Genomic DNA, 26210 nt, shown 5'->3' on the forward strand with positions numbered 1-26210 from the left:
AATGTGATTTTTTATTGTGAATTAAATAAAATACTACACTCAGTTAAGTGTTAGATGCAACTGCAAAGCTTAAAAGCCATTTAACTCTCACACAGGTATGACTCCCATTCCCAGTTTACCTTCAGGTAGGCCATAGTGAGCAGAGGCAGCAGGGTGAAGGGCACCAGGTAGAGCAGGGCAGGCTGGGCTGCGCGGTGGATCCTGGAGGCCACAGTAGCAGTCAGTAGCCCTGAAGACAGAGTCACACACAGTCAATGATATGTGAATGTCAACCCAAAGTATCCTCATAAAACACTGAAAAAAGCAGCATCTGTGCAACTTGAGCTTCAAAGTTGACATCGGTATTTGAAATCATTCTGAAAGATTATACTTCTACATTTTCAGTTCAGAAGCACCTAACAAGCACCTTAACCCTTTCCATCCAGTCATCCATCGCTTGCTTGCTTACCCACAAAGTATCCGATGAGAGTGCAGTGGAAATAGGAGACGCGCTGCATGCGTCCGGACATGTTGCCAGGTCCTGGGACTTCCCCAGATGCCTGCTTCTTATAGTTGTCATAACGCAGCACAAAGCATAATAGCAGCCCCGGCATCACAATGTCTCCTATTCCCAGCATTGAGAAGTGGCTGCCTGTGGAACTGAACGGGTGAGAAAAAAGGTATGAGTAAGTTTGCAATGCTAAAATGGATAGAGACTACAAGCATCACTGGTAAGTTAGTTGTACAATGAAAGTACCACGTATTCTCATGTGTATCTACTGTGAAGAATAAATCAACAACTTGTGGAATTATTGTTTTAGATTACCAATTCACTACTTTCTGTAACACAACTTAAGGTCCTGGCCTAGGTGTCAAACAATTTGAATTCGTTTTGTTATATTACAGCAGAAACCAGGACAGAGTGAGGGGAAGAGCTTCAATGAGTGAGGGGGGGGGCAGGGTTCAGTGAGGAAGAGGAAGCTCAGGTTTCAGAGCTCATATGAACAGCAGAGGTTGATCAATAAAACTTGAGTAGATACATTTTTCCTGAATGAACGCGTAAAGATCACTCTCTGCTACTCCCACGGTCCCATCAGCCTTACCTGGGAAAGACCAGCTTGCCGGGTAGGGAGAGGCGGGGCACGTCGCGGCCCATCCCCGGCCCCAAGTGGAGCTTCCTGGACAGAACGTCTATGGGATTTTCAGCAGGTTGGGTGGCGACCTTAACCATCACATTACTGTTGAAAATGTAGGCAGAGAAGAACACCTGGAGGGAAATGCAAAGAGGAAATTTAGCTAGTTACCAAGGGTATTCAGCACAATCTGGTTAGTTAACGACAGAACATAAATAATATGCAGAAGATTTTGTTGTGCAATCCGAAAAATGATGTCCTAATGCCAGTCCAACTTAAGAACCATGTCAGTTAACCTTTCTTTCAATTAAACTTTCTTTAAACTTTCTTTATTGCACACATTCAAGCACAGAAATATTTGTGGGAGATGATTTGTTACAATAACTTTCAAGTCTTTAAATCAACTGAACAAGCATGGATTTTTCTATTGATGGAAAAATGATTTTCTTATTTATATGCCTGAACACATTACAGCATTGGGTTTCCATTACATTGTCATGACTTCTGCATAACCTTGAGCCAAATTCCCTTCCATTCCCAAGAAATTGTAAAATTTTCCTTTGAAAAAGAGTTTAATTCTGTCTTTCTTGCCAGCAAATTCAAGAGTACATCACTTCAACATATTCGAATGGGATTCTAATGGGATTTCATGGTGTAAGGTGAATCTTGAACAGTATGGAGTATATGGTTCAATTATGGATTGCTTTCAAATGCAGTCACTGACAAATCCAAAATCACTCTTGAATCCCTATATGCTAAACTGCAATGTTATTAGTACCTCTCAGACTTCTGCTGCTGCAATTTACTGCCATATCACTAACTGAGTAGCTTCCCAGCTGGTTTCCAGGAACACTAGCTAATATTACCGAGGTAAGCTGAAAGGCAGACTTGATCAGAGCTTAAAACAACTGATGCTCTCAAACATAATCCTACCAAATTATAAAAAGAGCAGGGTTTCATTCATATGTTTGCCTATTTTCACAATTTTATGAAAATAAATGGCCAAAAGAAAAAAAAAGTAAATAACTGTACTGATTCAGCTTTTGGGGGCGTTGGGTTTCTTAAAGATGCTGATAATACTCATCTTTATTCCTTTATTCCTCTCCTAAGAATCAATGGCAGCAAATGTCCCAACCGACAATTATTATGTTACTAGTATTCAGTGGTTTACTGCAATTAATTGATGTAAAATACATACTGCAGTCTATCAAACTGAATAAAATAAAATAATATACTTCCACCTCTCACAATCACCAACTCAGCCACCCATATATTAAAGTGATAAACCACAAGATTCATGTCTTTCTTGATTTTGGTGACACCTTTGGAGATAAGCGGTCCTTGCTTTGGCGTTTTGCACTGACTGCAGGGATTGGCCTAACATAATAATGAAGACACTCAATGTCGACTGTGGCTAATGAACAATAGAGAACCCTACCAGTTCAAAAGAGAAAGAGACATCTCCAACTCTCCTCAGTCCCTTCTCATCTTTGAGTTTTTTTTTCCATCTTGAAAAGACAATGCCGATGTTCACTCTAGTATTGGCTCGGAGACGGTCACTATCCTTTTTAGCACGCTTCCCTTCCTCTGAGTTCCTTCCTCTATTCTCTGTTGATGAAGTTTGATTTTCTGTATGTATCGATCTATTCTTTGTCTGTTCAGCCATGGTGCTTATCGCTGCTCATGCTAACTACCCACATCTTCTACCCACATCTTTTACTGGGAAAGAGGTACCTGGCTCATGGGTGTTTAAAATAAACAAATGTAAAAGCTTTCATGAACTGGGTATAGGTTGAATCACTATTCAGCTGTAGTGTGTCCCTGTGTGTTTGCTGTTTTGATAACTCAGTGGCTTGTGCATCAGCTGTATCTCAGGTGGAAGCATATCTTATATCTTACCCAGAACACGTCATAGATGAGCAGACCTGACAGCAGCAGGCAAGACACCTTCAGACTGGGAAGCCGCACAAAGGCGATCATGGCCACACATAAGCCCATGGCTAGAGCTGAGGAGAGAAAAACACAAGAGAGTTAAAACACATGATCCCACATGAAGCCACACGTGTCACAATAAGCAGAGCAAGGCTTTCAGTGACAGAGAACAACATACAGTACATGACCTAGGTGAAGTACACTGACATGAACACACGCACACTTCAAATTGACAGGCATGAAGGGAGAAGTTGTTCCAGACTCTCTTTTCAAACTATGGGCTTTAACCCACTATGGGGTTCCAGCAAACTAGATAGGTGATGTTCATACTTTTTACTAACATTTTAGCAGTAATGACCTAAAATGAATTCAAGCTATATGGGGATTGATTTTAGCAAGTTGACTTAAAGAGCATTGATTACTGTGCACAATGGCCGCTGAATCTAATTAGGGAGAGAATACTGACAATTGTTCCCCCATTTCCTGCTTCAATGCACATATTTTCTTGGTGCTAAGGATGGAACACCTCTATAAGAGCTGGGCTCTGTGTCCGTCAGTCCTCACGGAGTCTGCGGGTGCGTCTGTGAGGATGTACGCCCCGACGAGACACTAGATGGCGTTGAGATTGTACACGCGGGCATGTCAGGGTTTTTCATGCATTAAAAGTTCCTGGGCAGCTGCCTGGATCATTTTCCATGCCACATTGATAAAGATATGCCCAGTGTTGGCCAAAGATGTGTGTATATAACCATAACAATAGCTGTGTTGCGCATGGTAAAACTCCTTCAGTGTTGCACTTATTGTAATAACATGCAATGGCGATGGTAATCCAGAGGGGCATTGTAGTGTTATCTTACTATATCCACTGTAGGGACAAAGAGGAACGTCAAGCTTGTGTGCCTGTACGTCTTGAGTTGGGGCTTTAATCTGCATCGAAAGCAGCTTCACTCAGAGAATTTCCCCGCAGCACATTACACGAGAGAAGCCACAACCAGCAACTTGTGTGGAAAAGGTGAATTCATGTTTGAAACTACCACTTTAGATTCACGTCAAAGATCCACGTTTATTTGACTAACATGGCTTGATCAAATATTTTAAAACTGGCAGATTTTATCATGGCTGGCAAGATAACAGCTTCCTTTAGAAAGAGTGTGCAGGGAGGATGAGCAATCAGAGCAGCGGGACAGGTGAAAAGAAAAATGTTTAGTAGGAAAATCATGTAATAGCTTAACAATATGACATCATCATGAATGATTATTTAACCAAAGCCACGATTGTCATTAATTACATTTTCTAGTGTTTTATAATAAAGTATTAATTGGTTTAGGGTTAGTGCATGAAAGTGTAAACTTAATGGATTAAAGATAATTTTGAAAACCATGTTATATCAATCATAGCGGTAAGGCTTTACTCCATTAAGTGAGCATGGGCAAAAAGAGGGCACATGCACTCACAGAAGTTTTGGTTAACCCGAGTTACCAGCTTTTCTAGATTTTGATCCAGGACAAATCTGCATTTATATATTTACTGTTGCCCTGTGCCACTCCAATAATGCTCGCTCACCACCCTCCCCCCCTCCTTCTTTAATGCTCCATTTCGCATTAGGCTGTCATGTCCAGGATCGGCAAAATCTATTCTACTAGTAATAATTTAAGTAGATGTAAACAAATGCTGGAGATGTTCATGCTTCCTGTGTGGCTAGTACATTGGAGTGGCAGACATGCTGTCCATGTTCCTTGGTATTCATGCTCAGTGGTGCTGTAGGAAAAATTCAGCGCTCCACATCCCCCAACAAGACAGAAGAAACTCCACCGGAATCGGCCAGTAGTAACAGTTCCTATTTGCTCAGCCAATCCTGGATGGAGCTGCTGCGGTGCCGTCCATATTGTTTGAAATTTCAGGTGGTGCACACGACTCCAATACACCCAGTCGTTTTGGCCACAATTACATCATTTTAATCACACACACTCTGTTGCTTCTGTTTCTGTGTGAAGCATGAACCAGGCTGAAGTCTGGCTACTGACAATAGACCTTCCCCTGTTCTCCGTTAACTCTCTCTCCCTCAACTTGTCTCCTCCGATCACGCTTCTCTCTGCACCATTCCTTCTCTCTCCACTGCATCCCATTAAATCCATTACTCCATTAGGGAAGGCCGGGGCGGGGGGGGGGGGGGGGGGGGCAGTTTGATGTGTTACTTTATTCCTCCAAAAGATTTTTGTCAATGTTGTGCAGTCCTCCTTTAAATATCAATTTCACAACTTTCATGTATCAAATTCTAGTGAATTAAGGCTTAAATGGAAAACCCGCCACAGACACATTCACACAGCAGCCATGAGTGACGCACCGTCCATGAGTAGCCAGTGTCCAGTCAGCACCCAGATGAGCACCAACATAACAGAGAGGGAGAAGGACAGGAGCTCAGCCAGAGTGAAGCGCCCACAGCAGCCAAAGGAAATCCTGTAATGGGACACACAGCAGAGGTGTACTGTCACACTTAACTATTCACCAGAAAAAAACAACGCTGAATGATAATTTGATTTGAATGAATGAGAACTGCACCATGTACAATGGGTGCACTAGGAATTTGACTTGCTTAAATCATGCTGACACATTAGAAGACACAATACAGGATTGATACAAAACATGTACAGACCAGACATACTGTGACAGACTAACCATAAAAAGACAAATATATATTCAAGACCAAACAATTTTCCCTGTGTAGTAGCACTGGCACAGAAGTGCAAAGAACCACTAGGCTTCTATACAAGATGCACATGACAGATATGCAAAATACAAAAAGCTCGATAAATGGGCTATATAGTTTATATTCGTGTCCATGTGCAGATTAGCAGGGTTCAGTGAGTGCGATTGTCCAGTAATGATTAAAAATTGGTCCTCACAAGGAGATTGATCTTGCTCATTAAGCTGGAAAGTAAAACAGTGTACAAAGGAGTACATGTTTATGCAAAGAGTATATAGGGTGTATATGACGAGGCAATACACAATCATGCATCGCAAACCTTAATCAACATACATAAAACAAAATAATCAAAGCCCTGCTATGTACCAGTGATGCTAACGTTTGTGAACTAAGGGGAGGACAAAAATTTCCTCAGTGTAGCAACATTATTTCTTTCAGTTTCTTTGCTGGACACTTGCCAGTGTTTCCAAATGTGTACAACAACAGGCAACGTTGCATTTTTAATATCTCATTGATGAGACCGATGATGCAAGGCAATGAATGTGCAGCTTCTGTAGAGGGAAGGGAAGCTTATTTGCATATGCTGTGAAATCATTATTGAGATTTGGCTATTTTTGTTGCATAATTGACAAGAGACTGATGCACTTAAATGTTGATTCACATGGCTCTATGCAGATTTGTGAAAGACGCAGAGAGAACCTTAGGAAGGAGGGTGATGACGAGATAGACAGGATTATAAGAAAGAAAGAAAATCCACATGGTTTCCTTACTTGTTCTGCGGGGAGCAGGGTCTGGTCAGATACTGGCACATTGGCAACAAGAGGAATGCAAATGCAATTGTTGCAAGAACTGAGGATAAGGAACAAAGCAGAGCAGAGAGACCAAAATCTTATTACACCTAGACTGGTTGGTTCAGTTGTTCTCTGTCAGCCTAATAGGGCAGCTAATGGTCTTTATAGTTTCAATAATCAATCCAGAAAATAGGCTTTCCCCAGTCTGTGACCATTTAACAGAAATAGGAAAGCATTATACCGCTAATTCTAAAATAAACGAAATATTTCCTTCCTACTTGCCTATACACCACACAAGGGGTGTGAAATTGCTTCACTGACATTGTGGTTTTCTTGTGTTATATTTAAGAACGGCAGATACCTGCAGTGCAGATGGTGAAGACCACCTGTACTGAGTCAAAGAAGAAGAACATGACTAGCAGAGACACAGAGGCTCCTATTGGCAGGAACAGGGCCTGTGTGGAGTCTATGGTCTGAATACCTGCAAAAGAATACAGACATGCACACATCAAGAGAAAGCTTTAAAAACACACACAAAACATGCACAACATACAAATTATAAATATGTACACCTATGAATCATGCCTATTATCAGACTGGATACGAGCTAAACAGCTAACCAAATTATAGGGAACCCATGGTCCACGATGAATTGTAAATCAAAGAAAATATCTCACCATATGTGTAACACTCACTGTTGTTTGTGTTGCTGTTATTGAAGGACCCTGCTGTCGAGGGGTTTCCATCTTTATCCTTCTCCTGGTTCTCACAATCCATGTTTAATGATCTGCATGAGGGTGGACAGGAGGGAGGAGGGAAGAGCAGGAGAGAGTGTTGGCATCAGTAATCAGAAAATAGCAAGCATCTAGATTGTTGATAGAGGTGAGGAGTTGTATACTAGACATGGGAATTTAGACTAATTTCATTGCCAATTAATTCACACTTATTTAACCATCTAATTGAATACAAATGGAAACACACTTCAAAATACTGGCTCTTGTCAAAATCACACAACCCCTGCACAAACAGTAAGTTTAATAAAAATAAAATAAAATCTGTGTGGGAATGATGAGTGTTTACATTGATGACTCACAGAAATACAGTGTTTAGCTGAGCCAATTTTATGTTGAAGTTTAATCAACATTGATTTCATGTAGACTAGTAAATCACCCAGAAATTAACCAAATAGTGCTTTAATCACTCTCTTCCCTTATGTATATGTTACAGCAAATGCAGTAAAATGGTATATTTACCATTTACCTGTAAATATACACATTTTGCACCAGTAAATGTAACTTTTCCCAAGGTAAATCTTGTAAATGTGTACATTTCCAAGTTAATGTGTGTGGAAAACACTTGTGACAGTAACTTTTGGCTCTCTCACAGTCCTGTCACTATGTTCTGTTGTGGGTAATTTATCTTTTCCGATTGGCCTCTGTAATAAACTGATCTGTGAGGCATGGGAGAATCATTAATGTAACACTAATTGGCAAATGCAGACCCCGCCTTAGCGTTTAGTAAGTTTTCATGAACGCCCTCCTGGCTGACCCACATCATGGAGTGAGGACGGAGCCCATCTGAGGCTTTTTTTCCGCCATATTGGCATGCGTTGGCATATGTGCCTCTTTGCTAGGCAGATGAGACATTGCTGTGCTGAGAGCCCATGTATTCATCTAGATGTAGTTTGGCCAAGAAACTGATACCTAATTGATTTTATATTTTAGTCCAATAATGCATGCACTAGTAACTCATTTTCATCCATGTGTAAAAAGATATGGACATGTAAAACTTGTCTCTCAATTAGGCCGGTGATTTTAAGGAATCTAATTCCCTGAGGCCAAATACCTGATAATAAAGCAATGAATACTTTTTGGTCGATATCCTAATCTGCTTAAATTCATCAAAAGACCCTCAGGTGCAGAACATTAGCTTTGGACAGTGCACACAATGCGCAACCATTGTGTTACAGATATGCAACATCAGGGCACTCAAGGACTGTGAGAGGCCTTGTGCTACTGTGACTAGTGTTTTCCACTTACATTGACCAGGAAATGTACACATTTACAAGATTTACCTTAGGGAATGTGTACATTTACAAACTGTGTGGTAAATGTGCACATTTGTAATTTTCTGCAACATAGACACAACAAAAGGTCTTTTCTTTAGGCCTTAAATTCCTGCAGCCTGGGACCCAAATTGAGAAAATTTAGTCTGACCCTAGGACCCAAGCTTATTAAAACATACTTCCACTTTTGTTATTTGGGGCCCCACAAGAGACAGACCTGTGACCCAATTTGGAAGTTTTAAGAAGAACAAGACATGCTTTGCAATAGTCATTGCTGTCCATTACCCTCTTATCATGTTATGTGATTATCTGGGCAGGGCTGATGACACTCACCTGAAGCTGCCATAGACGATGAGAAGGATGGAGATGAGGAAGGTGGACACCTGGCTGGAGTCAACTAGGGAGTACGCCCTGAAGAAGGGAAAGAGGGAATTATAAACACAAAACTCTTAGCACAAAGGCCTATGCCACGTTATCAAACCAAGTAAAATAACTGAGTAAACAGTTTCATATAACTGCAAACAAAATATTTCTGCTACATATCCAGAAAATGAATAGCCAGTTTCCATAACTGTCATCATACTGACAATACACTGATGAATTGTGACAACATCATGTTTAAGCCTTTCTACAAAAATACGTTACAAATTGGCTCTACCCTAAACATCCAAGGACAGAGCAGCTGGAATGTAAAGTTGGCTTTAAAGACACAAATTAAATTCTGAAAAGACTCCAAGGAGGCACAGGAAACTTGTAAATGTCCTAGGAGCTCAGTGAGCACACTGACAAACAGGAAGAATTGCAGACTATCTGCAGCAGAAGCGCTGCAACTTAATGCATTTAACATTCTGACCCTCACTAATCTGCTACCTCCTCCTTTCTTCTGCCTTGACTGGTTTGTTGGCTCTCTGACTAGCACTCTTGGTAAGTGTTGCATCGTGTTGCATCTTTTTTTGCATCTTTTTTTCACCTGTTTGTGACTTAATATTAGAAATCATGATAAAACGATCTTATTTTTTGTCTCTATGGCCCTGGTTTATTACAAGGTCTCCATTGGTGTGGGCATGCCGCACGCAATGAGTCAAACACACTTATTGGTTGGGTGGTATCCTCATCTGATGTGATCAGTTTTCCTGTGGTCTTTCAGATCAAACGCATTTTCATAATTCAGTATGTTAACGTTACACTTGGCAGGCCTCAGTGATTGCCTTTCAAAAGGTGGGAATGGTGTTTTACGCAAACAGACAAGTTGTTTCACTTAAATATTAGAGGATACTATAGTTCTGACTAGTAACCATGGAGCTATATTGGACTTGGGAGAGAAGAGAGGACACGGTGAGGCATGTGCCAAACCAGACACAACAGATAACACCATGGTTTGCAGGAAACTAAATTTGTTTCTAGGGCTGTAAAGCTATTAAAGCTACTTAAAATAGAGCCCTAAACAACGTGGCATATAAATGACTGTGTATGGCATCTAGTTAAGCAAAATAATATATCTTAGAAGTAGAGCTGAACAATTAAGTAAAAAAAAAATGCAATTGCAATATGAACTTCTGCAATTTTCAAATAGCAGAGGCTGCAAGTAATTGCTTATGAGCGGAGCATCCAAAATGGCCTAATAAACAAGGTATTTTAGTGCTCTGAGTAATCTTTGGTCCATGAATCAAGTGCAATATTGGTGAAAACCTTTCATCATACTAAAACTCAGCAAATCCTGCACACTGGCATCTATTTTTTCCCCCAACAATATCAATTTTCTTTAGCCTAAACAATTTTAGAGTTCTAAAAAAACTGTATGGAAAAACTATTAATCGCAGTTTAAATCGCATTACAATATTCTGTCAAATTATTACAATTAGTCTTGATTTTTTGTCAATCTTCCAGCCCTACTTATAAGTTAAAAAAATGATTGAATTTCTTGACCATGTTTCTATTGGTCCCATAAAACTAATACGTAGTTTGCCTCACAGGCCTAAATATGACAGATGAATGGCTACATGGTGCTTAGATTTAGCCCTCTAGAGATTGTTTTCTGGCCTCTTTGCTCCCACTGCACACCTGACACCTTTTCTTTGATGCAAGTTCCTCAGTCCTTGGAATCAAGTTTTGAGCTGCAGCTACTTTCACAATGGAGACAGTATGCCAGGTCAGACCTGAGATTTGTTAGTCATGATTGAAATGAAAGGGACAGTATTCTGGCATCCTCAGTGCATCAACTGCAAATTGCTTTATGAACATAAAAAAATGACTTTCTGAGCCTCAATATCAGCAACTCCCAAGGGCAACAAACTGTGCCCTTGGGATTCTTTAAGTGTGTTGAATTTGTCTTAGTATCCCGTTCTCAGGCAAGTAAAGATAGTTTACCTGTTGACTTTTCTCTCTGACAAACTCAGTGACATGTGATTTTATCACCACCTCTTTGAGTTCCTGTGTGTTTTGTTGACTACTTAAAATAATATCTTGCCTAGTACAAATCAGCGGTCATGCAACATCTCTGCCGGGGATGTGATTTCACAAAAAATTTTTTTGACAGAAAACATCACTCTTTACTGCTATTTCCGTTTCAAACATTAGCCTACTTTTTGAATTTGCATATTGCTCTGCACATCTAGGTTTGTATGACTACATTTTTAACACTGTATATTTTATCTTGAGCACACAACTTCCTACCAACTTACAATAAGCTTCTGAATCTACAAGTGGATTGTAATTAGGGCTGGGTGCAAGTAGTCAAATCCTCTATTACCCAAAATGGATGTACAAATCGACTTCTGACATCCAGAAGTCAGAAGTCGAATGGATGGATAATACACAATAAATACTTCAATTATTAATCAACTTATTAACTTCAACTAGGGCTGGGCAATATATCGATATTATATCGATATCGTGATATGAGACTAGATATCGTCTTAGATTTTGGATATCGTAATATCGTGATATGGCATAAGTGTCTTTTCCTGGTTTTAAAGGCTGCATTACAGTAAAGTGATGTCATTTTCTGAACTTACCAGACTGTTCTAGCTGTTCTATTATTTGCCTTTACCCACTTAGTCATTATATCCACATTACTGATGATTATTTATCAAAAATCTCATTGTGTAAATATTTTGTGAAAGCACCAATAGTCATCCCTACATTATTGTTGCAATATCGATATCGAGGTATTTGGTCAAAAATATTGTGATATTTGATTTTGTCCATATAGCCCTCACTTCAACTTAATTAACTTTACATAAAAAGCAAAGTCCTGACAAAAATACACAGGTTAACGACCCATTTTGAAATAATAATGGCTAATGATTTTGATCAGTGGTGTGGGTGACATGGTTAGTTGGGTAGAAACTGACTGATTTGTATGACAGTGTCATTGAGACTCCGGAAGCTGAAAGCACCACAGCAATTAACACTCTTTTTGCAGACTAACTGCGCTACGGCTGCAGAGCAAAACAAGACGGAGCTTGACTGAAAGGAGACGTGCATCTCACCCAAGCAAAATCCACTCCAACGGCGGCAGAGGAACAAGAAGCGTTTCCAGAGACTTAATGTCCTTACCAAACAGTACCTTGCCTTTCCTGCAACCTCTGTGCCCACTGAGGGAGTATTTTATAGTGGTTAACAGACTCTGTACGTGTATCACCCCAGAACATGTAGATATGCTTGTTTTCCTTCACAAGAACTAGACCCATACATAGTAAGGCAGGGTTTCCCACAGTGCTATATAGTCAAGGTGGGCCGCCTCAACAAAAGAATACCACTGCTTTGACAGAAAAATACTAAAACAAACAAACAAAACAATCTATTATTAATGACTTCACTTTCAGTGATGCCAGAGTAATAGTGAACAGTGTCCAACTGCCCCATCTGTGGCCAAAAGCAGTATTGTGAATAATGAGAAGCATATCTGAGAGCATCACGTTGTGTGAGTCAAGTACATTGCTAAAACTTCAGCTAGGCCTAACCTTAACAGTGTATTATCAGCAAGCTCTGTCAAACAAGTTGATATCTGGCTATGTTATCAAGTAAGATAAACCACAAACCATGATTTTGCATTGCCCTTTTCACTGTATCCAACTACTGGTGTCATTCATGACCATCGATGAGTTTGACTTGGCAATACAAATAACTCTCCCCCTTCATGCCATTGCCAAACATGACTTTTCCCCTGCATTTTGCACTTCCCTTTTCTCTGCATTTAAGTAGCTATGGCTAACACCATAATATCACTATAAACTAAACTGATGATAATTGGCTATGTCAGTAAGTAAGCAATATCTCAAGTTATTTATTTCATAAAAGCAAACAATGACTTTTGCATTGCCTTTTCTCTGCATGTAACTACTGGTAGTCTGTTTGACTTGTCAAAGCAAACAGAATGACTTCCTTTGCACATTATTGCATATCATATACCAAAATGGAAGATAGAAAGATAACCATTAAGGTGTGCACAAGCTTATTTCCATCCCATTTATTTTGGTGAGCTAACACCTGCATTGGGAATTGATAAGATTTTCTCAATGTCAATTCCTGCTTAACAACAAATCTTCATCAGTCCCCTTATATTACCTTTATCGCACCCCGAAAATATTAAGTCTGAATTGATTTAAATTCTGCTACTAATCGCAAATGAGAAAGAATAAGATAAATGACCTGCTCATACCATGATGTTTTATCATATCACTCAATACCCACAACTCCAAAACTATACAAACATCATAAAACTGTATGCTGTGTATGCAGGTGGCTGAGCGGTTGTGACGTGACTTGTGAGTTTAGGGGGAGTGTGTTCAGTTCAGTTCTCTGTGGAAAGGGAGCAGTTACTTAAGTGCATAGCAGCATAGTGACAGAGGACAAACTAGACTCTTTATTGAAGTGTAGCCACACTTTCAATCTCTTCTTTCTAACGCTGCCATTCTCTTCAGCTCCTGTGTTGCAGACAACTGAACACACACTGCTCCCCCAAGATTACTAGGCCTCACAGTCACTCACACACAGCAGACAAGGGAAGAATGGCGAGTGAAACAATTCGATAGTGAATTGAGAATTGCAAATTTTGTTGCAGTTAAAAAAAAGAGCAGGGAGAAAACTGGGAATTGGTAATGAGAATTGATAAGGCAAACGTGTTTTGATCTGGTCGGTTCTAGAGACATTGGAACCGGTCTGCAATGGAACGGGGCCTCAGTTCCCAAACCTGGCAAGGTAGGGTTGTGATTTGTTTGTTTCTTTCAAATTTGATTAGGCCTCTATGACACATTGCTACGTTCCAAGATACTGGTGTGACTACATATAAAAAATGTCAATTTACACTTTTTGATTTTACTATAAAATTCAGGTCACTATTCAAAAATAATTGTGAAAAATTTGAAAATGCCCATCCCTATTTGTAATGTATGTCCTCGCACAAAAGGCCAGCAAAGTCAGGAGCCGAGCAAAAAGAAAAAAAAGACAACAGAGACTGACCCATAGTTTCACAATAGGCATCAATTACAACAAAGCCAAGCCTTGTCAAGGCAACCTGCTCAGTCTGAAAGCCATGTCACAATATTATCACATTTACCTCGTTAACAATAAATGAAACGATAATTTGTTTATAGTTTTTACCTTGGTGCACAAATATTGCATTCTCCATTAGTGCTGTGGCCCTGTGTCAACTACAGCACTGGAATAATCAGGATAACCACAACATCCACTCTACTGCTACACTCAGGTAGGTTCTCTGTCTTTCGGTATCTTAGTAGTTTGCTAGCCAAAATGTTTTCTTAGCATTGCCCACACTTATAAATAAATTCCAAATCTGTAGTTGCATAGATTATCCACCGCAGTTACAAACACACATTGTGATACACACACTAGGCGATTGAGCATCACTCAGTATGAGGTAAGAGTGTGCTGTTTAGTTAGCATTGGGCAAACTTAATGAATTCCACAACTGTTACGCAAAACTGCTCAGTTTGCATTGTGGCAGTTTCACATCAGCTCTTCTGTATAGTTATTTGTCTTCTCTCTGCAGTGTGCAGAGGGGGGACAAGTGGTGAGTCGCCTTTTGGAAACTGATGTTAAACACTACCACTAAGGGACTCAGGGCGTCATCAAGTTTCAAATTCTTCCAGTTGCAGCTTTAAAGGAACAGTTCACCCAAAAATGAAAATTCTGTCATCATCTACTCACCCTCATGCCAAATGAAACACAGGTGAAATTTGTTAGTCCATATAACACACAGGGAGGCTGCCAGCACAACTTGGTAGCAGCCTTCTCCAAAACAACTGAAGTCAATGGGGACCTGTTCTTTAGAGTTCCAAAACAAAAACAGCCAAACAATCACACTGTGAATAGAAAGACCTATACACCATTATTTGTTGCAAATCAATCAGCCGTAGTTAAGATTTGCACTAAATTATGGTGTAAATATACTGTAGGTCTTTTTGGAACTCCGAAGAACTGGTCCCCACTGACTTCAGTTGTTTTGGAGAAAGCTGCTATGGAGTTGTGCTGGCAACCTCCCTGTGTGTTATATGGACAAATTTTACCTGTGTTTCAACTGGCATGAGGGTGAGTAGATGATGACAGAATGGGTGAAATATTCCTTTAAATTTAAGGAACACACACAATGGACTGCACTTACCTAACATACAGACGTGGAAAATAAGGTCAGTGAAAGATGCAAACATTTGACCGACTGAATTTTCCCTGAGAATCTAGCTACCTCTTAGCCTAGGCCTACATTCTTCCAGACTACTTGTAAGTTTTATCAGAGTGTTTGAGATAGCCTAGTCAAAATTTAGAGGAACTTGGACAACATAATGAAAAGTCCTCTGCTCACAGTTGCCCTCAAGAGTATCCATGCATTTCAAAATAAAACACTGCTTTAAAGACTGAGGTTGGAGATGAGTCACAGTAACTTAAGACTTACACAATAAGCCTTCTGGTCTATGAAAGAGAAATTGAACTGTCTTGAGGAGGGAGGAGTGCTTTGAGGGATGTGTTTGACCTTAAAAGCGCTTACTCAGTAGCTCTGTCTTTAGTCTGTTAATCAGTCAAACAAACTGATTCTGCCAGGCGTTCTGATAACAGAGGCTATAACATTAGCACATCTTTCTAGCTAATCAATCCTCAATTTCAACCTAAAGCGAACACAATTTTCCCCCAGACAATTAAGTGTGTATTCAGGCTTCTAGTTTGCAGACTGACAGTGCTTCTAAAAACCAAATGCTCCCATATCAGTGATCTGGGGCCTTGACATAGCCTAGACCTTACGTGCGACCTTATAATGCAGGCCTTTTTCTGGGGCAAAGACAAGACTGGCATTGTGAAGTGCCGTCTTCAGTTGAGAGGTGCAGATCTGACCCCTAGTCCTGACCCGTCTCTCGTTTAGCTCTCCAGCCATGGGTGTGGAATGTGGTCTGGGGTTAAGAGGACCCATCACCCAAATAACAGTTTATCTTCGTCATCACCGCTCAACCTGTCAGCTGGCGTTAAAGCTGCACTTAGTCTGCATTTTAGCTTCCCAAATTACACCACAAAGTATTAGGGGGCACACAACAGCTCTAATACTACAATCTATTAGCTAGTGTTTCCCACTGGTTGGCAGTTTACCTCTATTCAACTGTTCAAGCAATGATTGTCTTGATGTTGTTTTTCAGTTGTGTGTATATTTAATTAGGATATATTGTGGCTGCATTTTTATTCGAATTTCATTTAGTAATCTCAGTATCATATTTCTATTTATCAGGCAATAAATTATATTACTCTATTAACTATAAGCTAATGAGGCTAGCATTGACTAACGTGCTACTGCAACATTAGCTGGCGATTATACTCCCATTTGATTATTGCTAATTTTGCGAAGCAAATGTAACATACAGCTAATTATAAATCAGCTTATTTTTCCAATATCACGTAGGCTGCATTTCAAACTTCAGTTCGGTTGGCACTGCCAGCACAACTCACAGGAGTACATTGCGCGCTGTGTCATAGGGACAACGAATTATGGTTCATCAACATCTAAATTCACTAAAATCTTTTTTTTGGGAACTACATTGATGAGAAATGCCAGGTTTGAAAGCCAGCTGAGTATATCATAGCACCCAAAATATATATAAGAAAAGTGTAGCCTACTTGTGTGGCTGTTAATTTATCTCAATATATTGAAAACCCTGGCTACTGAGCATGAACTCAGAGGATAACACATTATCACCACCATAACATGGACAGGAGCCATGGTGTAATGGATTTTGCTTTGGTCACAAATTTACCCTTTCAACAAAGTTCAGATAAAATTCAATTTACCCTGGACACCCACTGACTCAGACCCATTTGTGACACAGGTTGATCCAGTTGGAAAATTACTCAGAAGGGATATTTGTATGTGTAGAGTAGCCAGCAAAAATATCAGGCCCCACATCTAAAATCTGTCGTTTTCTGCTGGGACACAGTCAGTAGTACTGTTTCAGTTCTGACTATCACTGGGCTGCTTTTGGCTGGTCTGCATTACTAGTTTTGTTTCAGGTACAGAGAGAGAAACAGACTTAGCATAAAAGGATTTAGCTCTTTCAATCGCTTTTCATTCTAGCGCACCTCTGACACAGGAATTCACAGGTTTCACTGGGGTGTTGAGGATAAAAAGCGAGAATTTCCTGTCTCTTTAATTCATTCAGTAATACAGGAATGACTAGAGGGTGTCTAAGAGGGGAGGGGTAACATGTAGTTCACTGTTGAAACAGGACACCAGGACAATGCTTCATGTCCTAGCTGTGGCTGGTCCTGTGTGTCCAATATGGGCCTTCTCCTAATGACTGAAAAACAGACTCGGCAGGCATCATCTTTACAGATATATCAAAATACAATGGGGCTGTGTATCCTTGACCCAACAGATCTAGGCCATAGTAAACACCTTCTAAAAAGCATACCCAATCTTTCTAAATATGGGACACCATTCATGCAGGTGTCTCTCCTTTGCGTGTGTTACCTTAAACAGCTTAACTGTCTAACATACAGTTTGGCTTAGGCCTACATTTGGTCAAGCAAAAGGTGCTAAAAAAAATTATAAGTGTTTTCAAAAGTGATTAAGTTAAGCAAGTGATTGAGTTCTTCTTGCTGAAACCTAGACACTAATGATGTCACTGACTCACTGTCAACATAGCAAGCAGATAGACAGCTAGTTTTATCTAGCGTAGACCTAATTCATATTCTAGTATCGAACTGGTTCCTCTGAATTCTGTGCACAGAAGCCTGTAGAACATGGGTGAGATAGATGAATGGAACATTTAAAAACAAAATACAATCCCGGACTGTTGAGGGCTGGATGGCAGCCCAAAGTGCCATAAGACGTCCTTGTTCACTGACAGACTAGGTTTTCAATAACACAATTCCAATACCGTCCTCCATCAAGCCAATCGCATGCATGACTTGACCACTAAGGCCTAGGTCACCAGGCAACAATGAAGACTTGATTTTTCAAATGTTGCCCCTGTGACAAGTGGCTGGTTGAGAGAGTAGCCAAAAATATCTCACTCAGGTCTGTCCTCATACAGACATGCATACCTCAAAACTGATGGACTTGTGGAGCCCTAGCATATGGTTAACAGCAATTTATTAATTTCTCTAGTTTTATGATTTACTCCAACCCAGAGTAACCAATGTGTGGAGTTGCCAATGGGTCTCCAATTGAAAATTTTGATTAATTTTTGACCCCATTGTGATATGATGGGCTACACCCTCTAGGAGCATGCATGTAATTTGTGATAAGCTGCAACTTATTTAGCTCTATGAAAACAACCACACCTCCTCTGTATTGCTCTTCTGATGTGCCATGTGTATTGGGCTTGTGTTTGAGGCATGTTTCCTGATAAGCTGTCAGAGCTTTACTCTTTTGTCCAGAAAAAAAACCCACAGAGAATTTAGTCATGCTTATCAGTGCAACTTTGGGATCAATAGATATAGACAATAAAGTGCCAATTAGGAAAATATATGACATCTAATCTACACAAACCGAAAAGCTGTCACTCATGCCAGTGCAACTTTGGGTCCAACAGATATAAGCGATTAAACATGTGAATTGTGGATCAATAGATAAAGATGATCAGAATAAAGCCAATCGGGAATGGGGGAGGGGCTTTTCTGGGGATTACACTCCTGAGTCCAACAAACTGTCACTCATGTAAATGCGACATTGGGATCAATACATATAGATGATCACACGTAGGGTTGTCAAAAGTATCGATACTTCGATAAGTATCGATACTAAAAATTTGAAACGGATACAATACTCATTTGCAACAGTATCGATACCAGCAGTGCTTTCTCTTAATGAAAAATCAAACATATTATTTCTCTGCTTCCACTAGCCACACACACACACACACACACACACACACACACACACACCCTGCACCGCTGCCCACAGCCTCTCCTCTCACTAGTAGCAGTCAGCTGGGTTGTTGCCTCAGGCAGCAAACAATGCTACAGAGTGTTGCCGACGAAGGGGGGTAACACGCCAAACTTGGCGAAGCACCTTAAACATTTATCATAAACATTAATGTACCCTGCACATCATCCGTTTTAGTTTAGCTAGCAAACCAAACGTTAGCTACAGAGCTAGCTAACGTTATCAAGTAGGTTTGCCAGATGCCCGGTTTTCGACCGGACTGTCCGGTTTTCAGATGCATTGTCTGGGCCCGGTCAGAAGGCTTGACCGTGTTAAAATTATATTTTAACATGAAAACAATATTTAAAAAAAAAGATTGAAAATTCATTTTTTCCCCCTGTGGTATCGAAAATGGTATTGCATATCGATATTTGCCTGGGTATTGTATCGAAGTTAGAAATTCTAGTATCGTGACAACCCTAATCACACGTCAATGCGACTTCAGGATCAATACAGCCAATCAGGAAAGGGTGAGGAGCTTAAATGACATTACCAATCCATATAACTCTCTCCCGAGTTCTAGAATCCATCAATCAAGTCAGTGCGAATGTGGGATCAATTGAAAATCTGATAAAAAAAAATTGAAAATTTTGGGACAGACAAACAGAGCAACCTGGTCGCAGCTAATAAGGCCAAGGTCCAATAATTTTGTCAAATTTCTCTGACCGCACTGTTCTTAGACCGCATGGCTGAGCGGCTTAGCTTCACAATCCATACAACCTTGTAAATTCATTACAGTGCATACTGTCCAATAGGAGGCTTAGACTATTGTGTCTCCAAAGAATCGTATAAGTCAATGTAGGCTCTAGAGCACAGCAGCATTAGTTGTGTCAACAATCATAGAATCTGTTACAGAAGAACAAAGGGGGAATAAGGGACAGTGATTGGTACAATTAAAAGAATAAAAATGACTACCCAGAACAGATTCTCCTTAACAAAATGTTGAACATCAAATGCAGCAAGAGCTACACACTAGTCACTACTTACAACTTAGTAAACAGGCCTATTTTACAACACGATTAACACTTATTAGTCATATGCCAAGTGAATAATCCACATAACGCTTTCTTACATGACGCTTTCTTACACTCTTTCAATGCCTTAAAACTGTCCTTACAGGAAGGTAACACCAGGAGAGTTAACAAACATAAACATGCTTAACCATGCCTGTATATTCCATTACATTGTGCACCAATATTTTTTTAGAAACGGAGTGGGGAGAAACCAGGAGTAACAAATTGCTTAGATACTCAGTTTTCAGAAATGTACAGAGAGCCATCCCCCAACAATTGTAGTTTTCAAAAATCACCGCGCTAGGATTCTTGACACAATTATAACATAGCAAATCCGGAGTTGGTATTTCCAAATGGAGGCACGACACTCCTATGCTTGCTTATAAACCTACTAAATAAGATGTAGGCCTATGTTGTTTTGTAGTGTTGCCTTTCTTTAATAATTTCCTTTTATATTCCTTTTATATGTGAGCAGCTATATAAAAAAATCTTCATGCAGTAGGCAAACAATACCAGCTTCTGACCAATATTTTGTTTGATTTTCTTCTTTCAAGGTTCCCAGCTACCATATTAGCAATCTTAAACTAATTTAACCAACTAGCCAACACATGGCTGGCTAAAATAACACCAACTTATAGTCATGGTGCACAAGGCCACCACAATTAACACGTTTTTCAAACTTGTCATTTTCAGGGATATTCTAATAAAGGAAAGCAACACCACAAAACAACATACATCTAATGCCATCGTTTTTTAGGCGACCATAGGAGTGTCAGTGCTTCCGTTTGGAAGAACCAACTCTGCTCGGGTATTTTCATTTTCTAAAGTCTGGGTTTCAGGAGTTGCTAAATTAAAATTATGTTGCGAATCCTAGCATGGTAATTTTGAAAATTTCAACTATTACGGAATGGCTCTCTGTGGCCTCCATGCCTCCCCCTCTCAAGGACGAGCTGGTTTGTTAGGAGAGTGCACAAAGACTTAGAATATCTGTTGTTGTTGAAGGCTAGCATATTAGCCAGTTAGCTCCTGCTCTGCTTATTTCCAAAAGCTGAGGTAACTATGGCTGCAGAGGGGAATGTCCCCGTCGAAAATATATAATGAACGACAACAATTTTCACACATTACCACATTTTATCAAAGTCAACGCTTCATCCATATTTGTATGCACCACAATACAGTGCTGAGGAAATTTTGCAAAGGAGTCAAGAACAAGCTAACGCTGCTAGCCTGGGGGTAGGCGTCACTGGGACAGATGGAGGGGCTTGAGAGGCACAGGCTAATTTTGACTGCGGGTGCATATGTACGGATTACTGGACAGCCATGCTCACAGAGATTGAGAATAGCTAGCCTATATATTTGAGTCCATGGATGACACTGAAGTTCGTTGCGAAATGAATTTCCACAATGAACACATCGCAAAGGAATGCAATATCAAAAAAGTGTAAAAAATGTAGTGTGCATCTACATTGTACATTATGGTAACACGTGTGTCACCTAGCGTCAGACTGTACGCCTAGTCGCCTTGTCAAGTCGACAACGTAAACAGATCCAATTCCAAGGATAAAAAAGGCTACTCTGAAAAACTTTTCAACAACATATCCGCTCATCTCCCCATAGCCCGGCGAGTCAGACCCATGGAAGGATAGCCATTTAGGCAAGCTTCATATCGCCATTGCAAACAGCCTACAATAGTATTGCACATTGCGTATTTTCCCCACATTGTGCAGCCCTACGCTGAAGAACAGTGATCAATGCGTGTTACTGAACATCAGAGTTTTTTGCAATTAAATTTGCATTAAAAAAAGCAATGCCGATATTCAGGGATCTTGGGGGGTCTTGTCTGATGCACATGTTGCTGTTTCTTACTGCCTTCCACCATGACTGTTGTTGCTATGAATGACTTCCTTGCACTTGATAGCCACTAGCAAGCTCACCACTGGCCACGCCCATGCAACACTCATTCATCGATGTTGGACCTATATATAATTTGTCTCTTACATACCTGTAATACTTGAAGCCACAAAGACTATTGGCTCCTGTGTAAGCTGTCAGTTGAAATGGTGAGCTCTACTGCTAGCCTCTTGCTGCTAACAAGCAGTCCTATGGGGCATATCAGAATATCTCCAAAAAATCCAGGCTATCAAAACGATATGGTGACCAACCATCGTCTTGATATCCACAGCCCGGAAAGCAGCAGCACCACTACTACCATTCCACCCAGTGGATAGTCTTCTCACAAACTCTACCCGGCAATTGTTTACAATCTGACCTGACCTTCCACAAAACTCTAGATCACACGGAAAGTGGCGCACTTTTACAGCGCAGCATTCTGTAGCAGATAAAAAATTGTGATTTCCTGTTTAAAATGAAAATGTGCATGATGACGGAAATGCATCATGAAATCACGGCAAATTTTAATTTATGTGCTTTGCAACTTTTCAGTTTACTCTAAATTTCCCTATGGAGCCTGCAAATTGCTTTTTTGGAAATATATTGACATAACCCATTTACTTATTAGCAGCAAGAGGCTAGCAATGGGAGCTAATATTCTCTGTAGGTCCAAGTAAGACAGGTATGTAAGAGACAAATTATATACAGGTCCAAGATCAATGAACTGAGATGAACTTATCCTTTAAGTCAATGCAAGAATTAAATATATTGTTCAGTGATTCTCTTGGTTATAACACTGTACTACCATGGTAGTTTTGGTGTTAACAGATGGGAGTTTTAAAAGCCGTAATGTAATTTTACTCCAACCATGCATACTCCACAATCCTACCTGACCTAATTCAAATGTGAACAACTGTGAATCATGTATTTTTGTTTTTCACTTGTCAGAGACTGTCAAGTTGAGAACCCTACAATAGTGATAATACAATGACTAAACAAGTGAAAACTACCTCAGTGCTCATTTCAAGCTCACTACCTGTTTTGTCTGTGAAGCTGACCAGTAACAGCTTAACGTATCAAACCTAATATCAATTGTACATTCACAATTTCCAATAATTCCAACATCTAGGCTAAACTGATGACAACATGCCTGATCAACCAATGGAATGGAAGTCTATGAAAATTCTCACCCAAAAGGTTCCTCCTTATGGACAAACCAACATAGAAGCTCTCCATATAGTGGCAAACGTAAAAATGTAGTGTCTGGCACTGTAATGATAAGTTCTGCAAAGGAAACAGATTGGGGATAATTTGGTTTCCTTCTGATAACCGAGAAGGCGAAAGCACAAAGCCAGCAGGGGCAGGCTATATGGACAAAATATATTTTTTGTAATATTTTCAGATATGATGCATTGTGATTTCTTTCACTTTGCTTCTGTAAGGCTAATGTTGCTACAAGTAAAAGAATCATTTTACAAAGACAATCAGGATTGGTCAGTAGGTTTTCAGACCTATTTTAAATAGTAACTAAACCCCAAACCCAAAACTGTGTAAAGCCTAACATCTAATGGTAAAAAGCATGCTACTGAAGGTGACATCACCTGGCACTAAAGATCGACCAATGGCAGATAGCAAATCAGCAGCATGCTTTTTACCATTTGGTTTGGTGTTTAGTTACTCTTTAATGAAGACTCAATCAGGGCTCTTAAATACCAATACACTATAAATTGCTTGTCGTGGCAAAACATTGTAGTTACATCTTCAAGTTGGTCTGATATTTTGTTGCTGCATTCAAAGACCGCTTGTGGAAATACCAGTTTCAGAAAAAGGTTTGCAGCAGGGCATTCAATAATGAGGTTCACCCACTAGAGAAATCTATTGAAACTTAAATTTTCAAATGCTCCATCATTTAACTGAACCATCATTTGCACGGTACAACATTACAGCATCTGTCACCTCTTGCCAGTGTTTTCTTACTTTTTCTATGTGCTTCTCTCAAATAACTTAAAATGCACTCGGTCACTTCACGTTTGTTGCTCCAAATTGCAGCGAGAGCTAACCATTTGAAAATGTGAACTTCCATACCCAAAAATCAGGTAATGTAATGTCAGTAAAATGCACACAGCACATTCATGTTTACCAACCCAGCCAGTCTGTGACTGCATATAGTGGGAGGAGAGAGGCAAAAGATCTAATGTAGGTGGTCAAGCTTTCCAAACCTTTCTCTCAATGTTTAGGAGAGTTTATATTTCACTGTGGGTGGAGAAGTGCACATACCCGACATGGATTTAATTGAGGCAAATGGGACGAACTACAGCATCTCAATCAGTGGGATGTCTGATGCTGCCTTCAAGTGAATACGTAAATGCATGACAATTACAAGTTAAACAAAGACTGAAAATAGAAACATACAACAGTACTAATTATTGACATCGAATGCCAAATAATAAGTTACACCACTTGTTGACATGGCTTCCATGCTCTCCGCCCCCTAACCGTCACACCTTGGCAATTTGGGTATCAAACTAGTCCTGACTTTCTCAGTCATACTAAAAAATGTTTGTCATTCATGCGCACTCGCCACATAATCATGATAATGCCAAGAGCACTTTAAGGCAGCATAGGTCGGTCCCTTTGGCTGTGAGATGTTGAACAATGCAATTGTAAGGTTTCATTGTAGTCGGTGTAATCTGCCTGTAAAGGCAAATTGTGACAAAATTTTAACCGGTGATGATGAAAGATTGTTATATTGTCCACTCCTGATTACCAATTAAATGCTTTCTCAAGCTGGTACAACCAAGTGTAGCAATTGACATTGGTTGTCAGATTGTCTAGGAAAAGTGGAAAAAATATTCATACAAGTGGCACGTACCTGTACATAGACAAGTGGCACATATCAGATACATGGGTCAGAATAACAAGTACTCTGAATTTAGGCATATGCTCTCTCCGATACTGTGTGTATCTACGTATGCGCGTAAGTAGCATTGATCACCACTGTTACACTGATTGTAAGGTGTGATTGGTTGAAAAGTTTTTAGTTGTGTGGTACGAGCTTTGTCAAGCTGTTAAACTCTGTGAAAGAGAGAGAGACCAAGTGAGAGAAAACAATATAAAACCAGTAAATTTTTCCATAACATGTAAGAGCAATCCGCTATTGCCTTGACTGACAGATGTGCTGGGTAACAGAACACAGCGGTGACAGCTATTGGAAGTTAGCTATCTAGCAAAGGTCACCGACAGTGGCACAGATTTCTAGCAAACTATGAATTGCAGTTACCAAACAGGATATCTTTGATACTGTACATTAGCCAGTTGTCTACCACAGGGCTAAACAGAGCTAGCTGAGGCTTACTTATTAGCCACTGGTTCACTACAGGGCTGAAAGGGGTCGCCTAGGCTTACTCAGCTAGAAAACATAATATATAATCATAGAAGCACTGCTCATACAAGAGTGTGCTTTATTATAAAATGTGAGTTTTTCTGTATTATAATCACAAAAAGATTTACTTGACTATACCGCAGTAGTCCATGCATACTAATCGCAATGAAAAACCTATAAGTAAGTTCTCATGTTGTGTGATGTTGTGAATTTCATCTTCAGTTCAGGCCAACTCTGCTTTGGGTTTCAAGCATAGCCCTTCTGGGTAAAAAAAAAAAAGAGGAGAATTAAGTTCATAATTTAAGATGGTCCTAAACTCTTCAACAGTGACTAATGGCAAACCAAAATGTGATAGGGAGGATTTGAACTAAACTCTTCATACAGATTATTTAATCACCTATTGTAGAAAATAAATTAATTAATCTCAACCACTATTATACTTCAACAGGCGACACATTCATCAGCGTGTAAGAAGCAGTCGCCAGATAATCGTTTTCTATTGACCACTGTAGAAAACGCATTGGCCCTTTGGAAAAGTAGACCCTCCCCAAAATCATCCCGGCTCAAACTCTGCTAAAGAAATACTCAGGAGTCGTGTGATCTCATCAAATGTTAAAGTAGCAATCTGAAAGAAAAAAATAATAATAATCATTTCCAAACCTCACACAGCAGGCTAATTTGAAGTGGGACTTAAACTTTTTATAAACACTGGCAGCTTGGCTTCCCTGATAAAATGTCTGTCATTATCTACATCCTGAATATCCCTAAGTATTATGGGGGTTACAACAGTTTTTACTTTACCAAATAGCATGTAGGTCAAATTCTAAATGTTAAGGCTAATTGACCTCCTATGTCAATATCCTGGATGGATTTTTATCATGGATAAACATTTAAT

At 39.8% G+C, this 26210-nt stretch overlaps 1 protein-coding gene across 2 annotated transcripts in view; it reads right to left on the reverse strand.

The window, feature by feature from the left end:
- Window positions 1-26210, reverse strand: part of sppl3 (signal peptide peptidase 3) — a 32330-nt gene that overhangs the window by 4312 nt on the left and 1808 nt on the right. The window contains exons 2-10 of one of the 2 annotated variants that reach the window (XM_071530320.1): window positions 8938-9015; window positions 7235-7326; window positions 6901-7020; window positions 6519-6597; window positions 5389-5501; window positions 3012-3118; window positions 1083-1246; window positions 449-639; window positions 120-229 (exon numbers count right to left, since the gene is read on the reverse strand). In XM_071530320.1, the coding sequence (XP_071386421.1) occupies window positions 120-229; window positions 449-639; window positions 1083-1246; window positions 3012-3118; window positions 5389-5501; window positions 6519-6597; window positions 6901-7020; window positions 7235-7326; window positions 8938-9015 (1054 nt within the window). Of the gene's footprint in view, window positions 1-119; window positions 230-448; window positions 640-1082; window positions 1247-3011; window positions 3119-5388; window positions 5502-6518; window positions 6598-6900; window positions 7021-7216; window positions 7327-8937; window positions 9016-26210 lie in introns of both variants that reach the window. The other variant, XM_071530319.1, reaches the window with a different exon arrangement.

The sequence above is a fragment of the Centroberyx affinis genome, unplaced genomic scaffold (genome assembly GCF_046629955.1).
Source record: "Centroberyx affinis isolate AG114_WGS23_722 - 3 ecotype Tasmania unplaced genomic scaffold, CSIRO-AGI_Caff_v1 ptg000131l_1, whole genome shotgun sequence".
Taxonomy (NCBI): Eukaryota; Metazoa; Chordata; class Actinopteri; order Beryciformes; family Berycidae; genus Centroberyx; species Centroberyx affinis.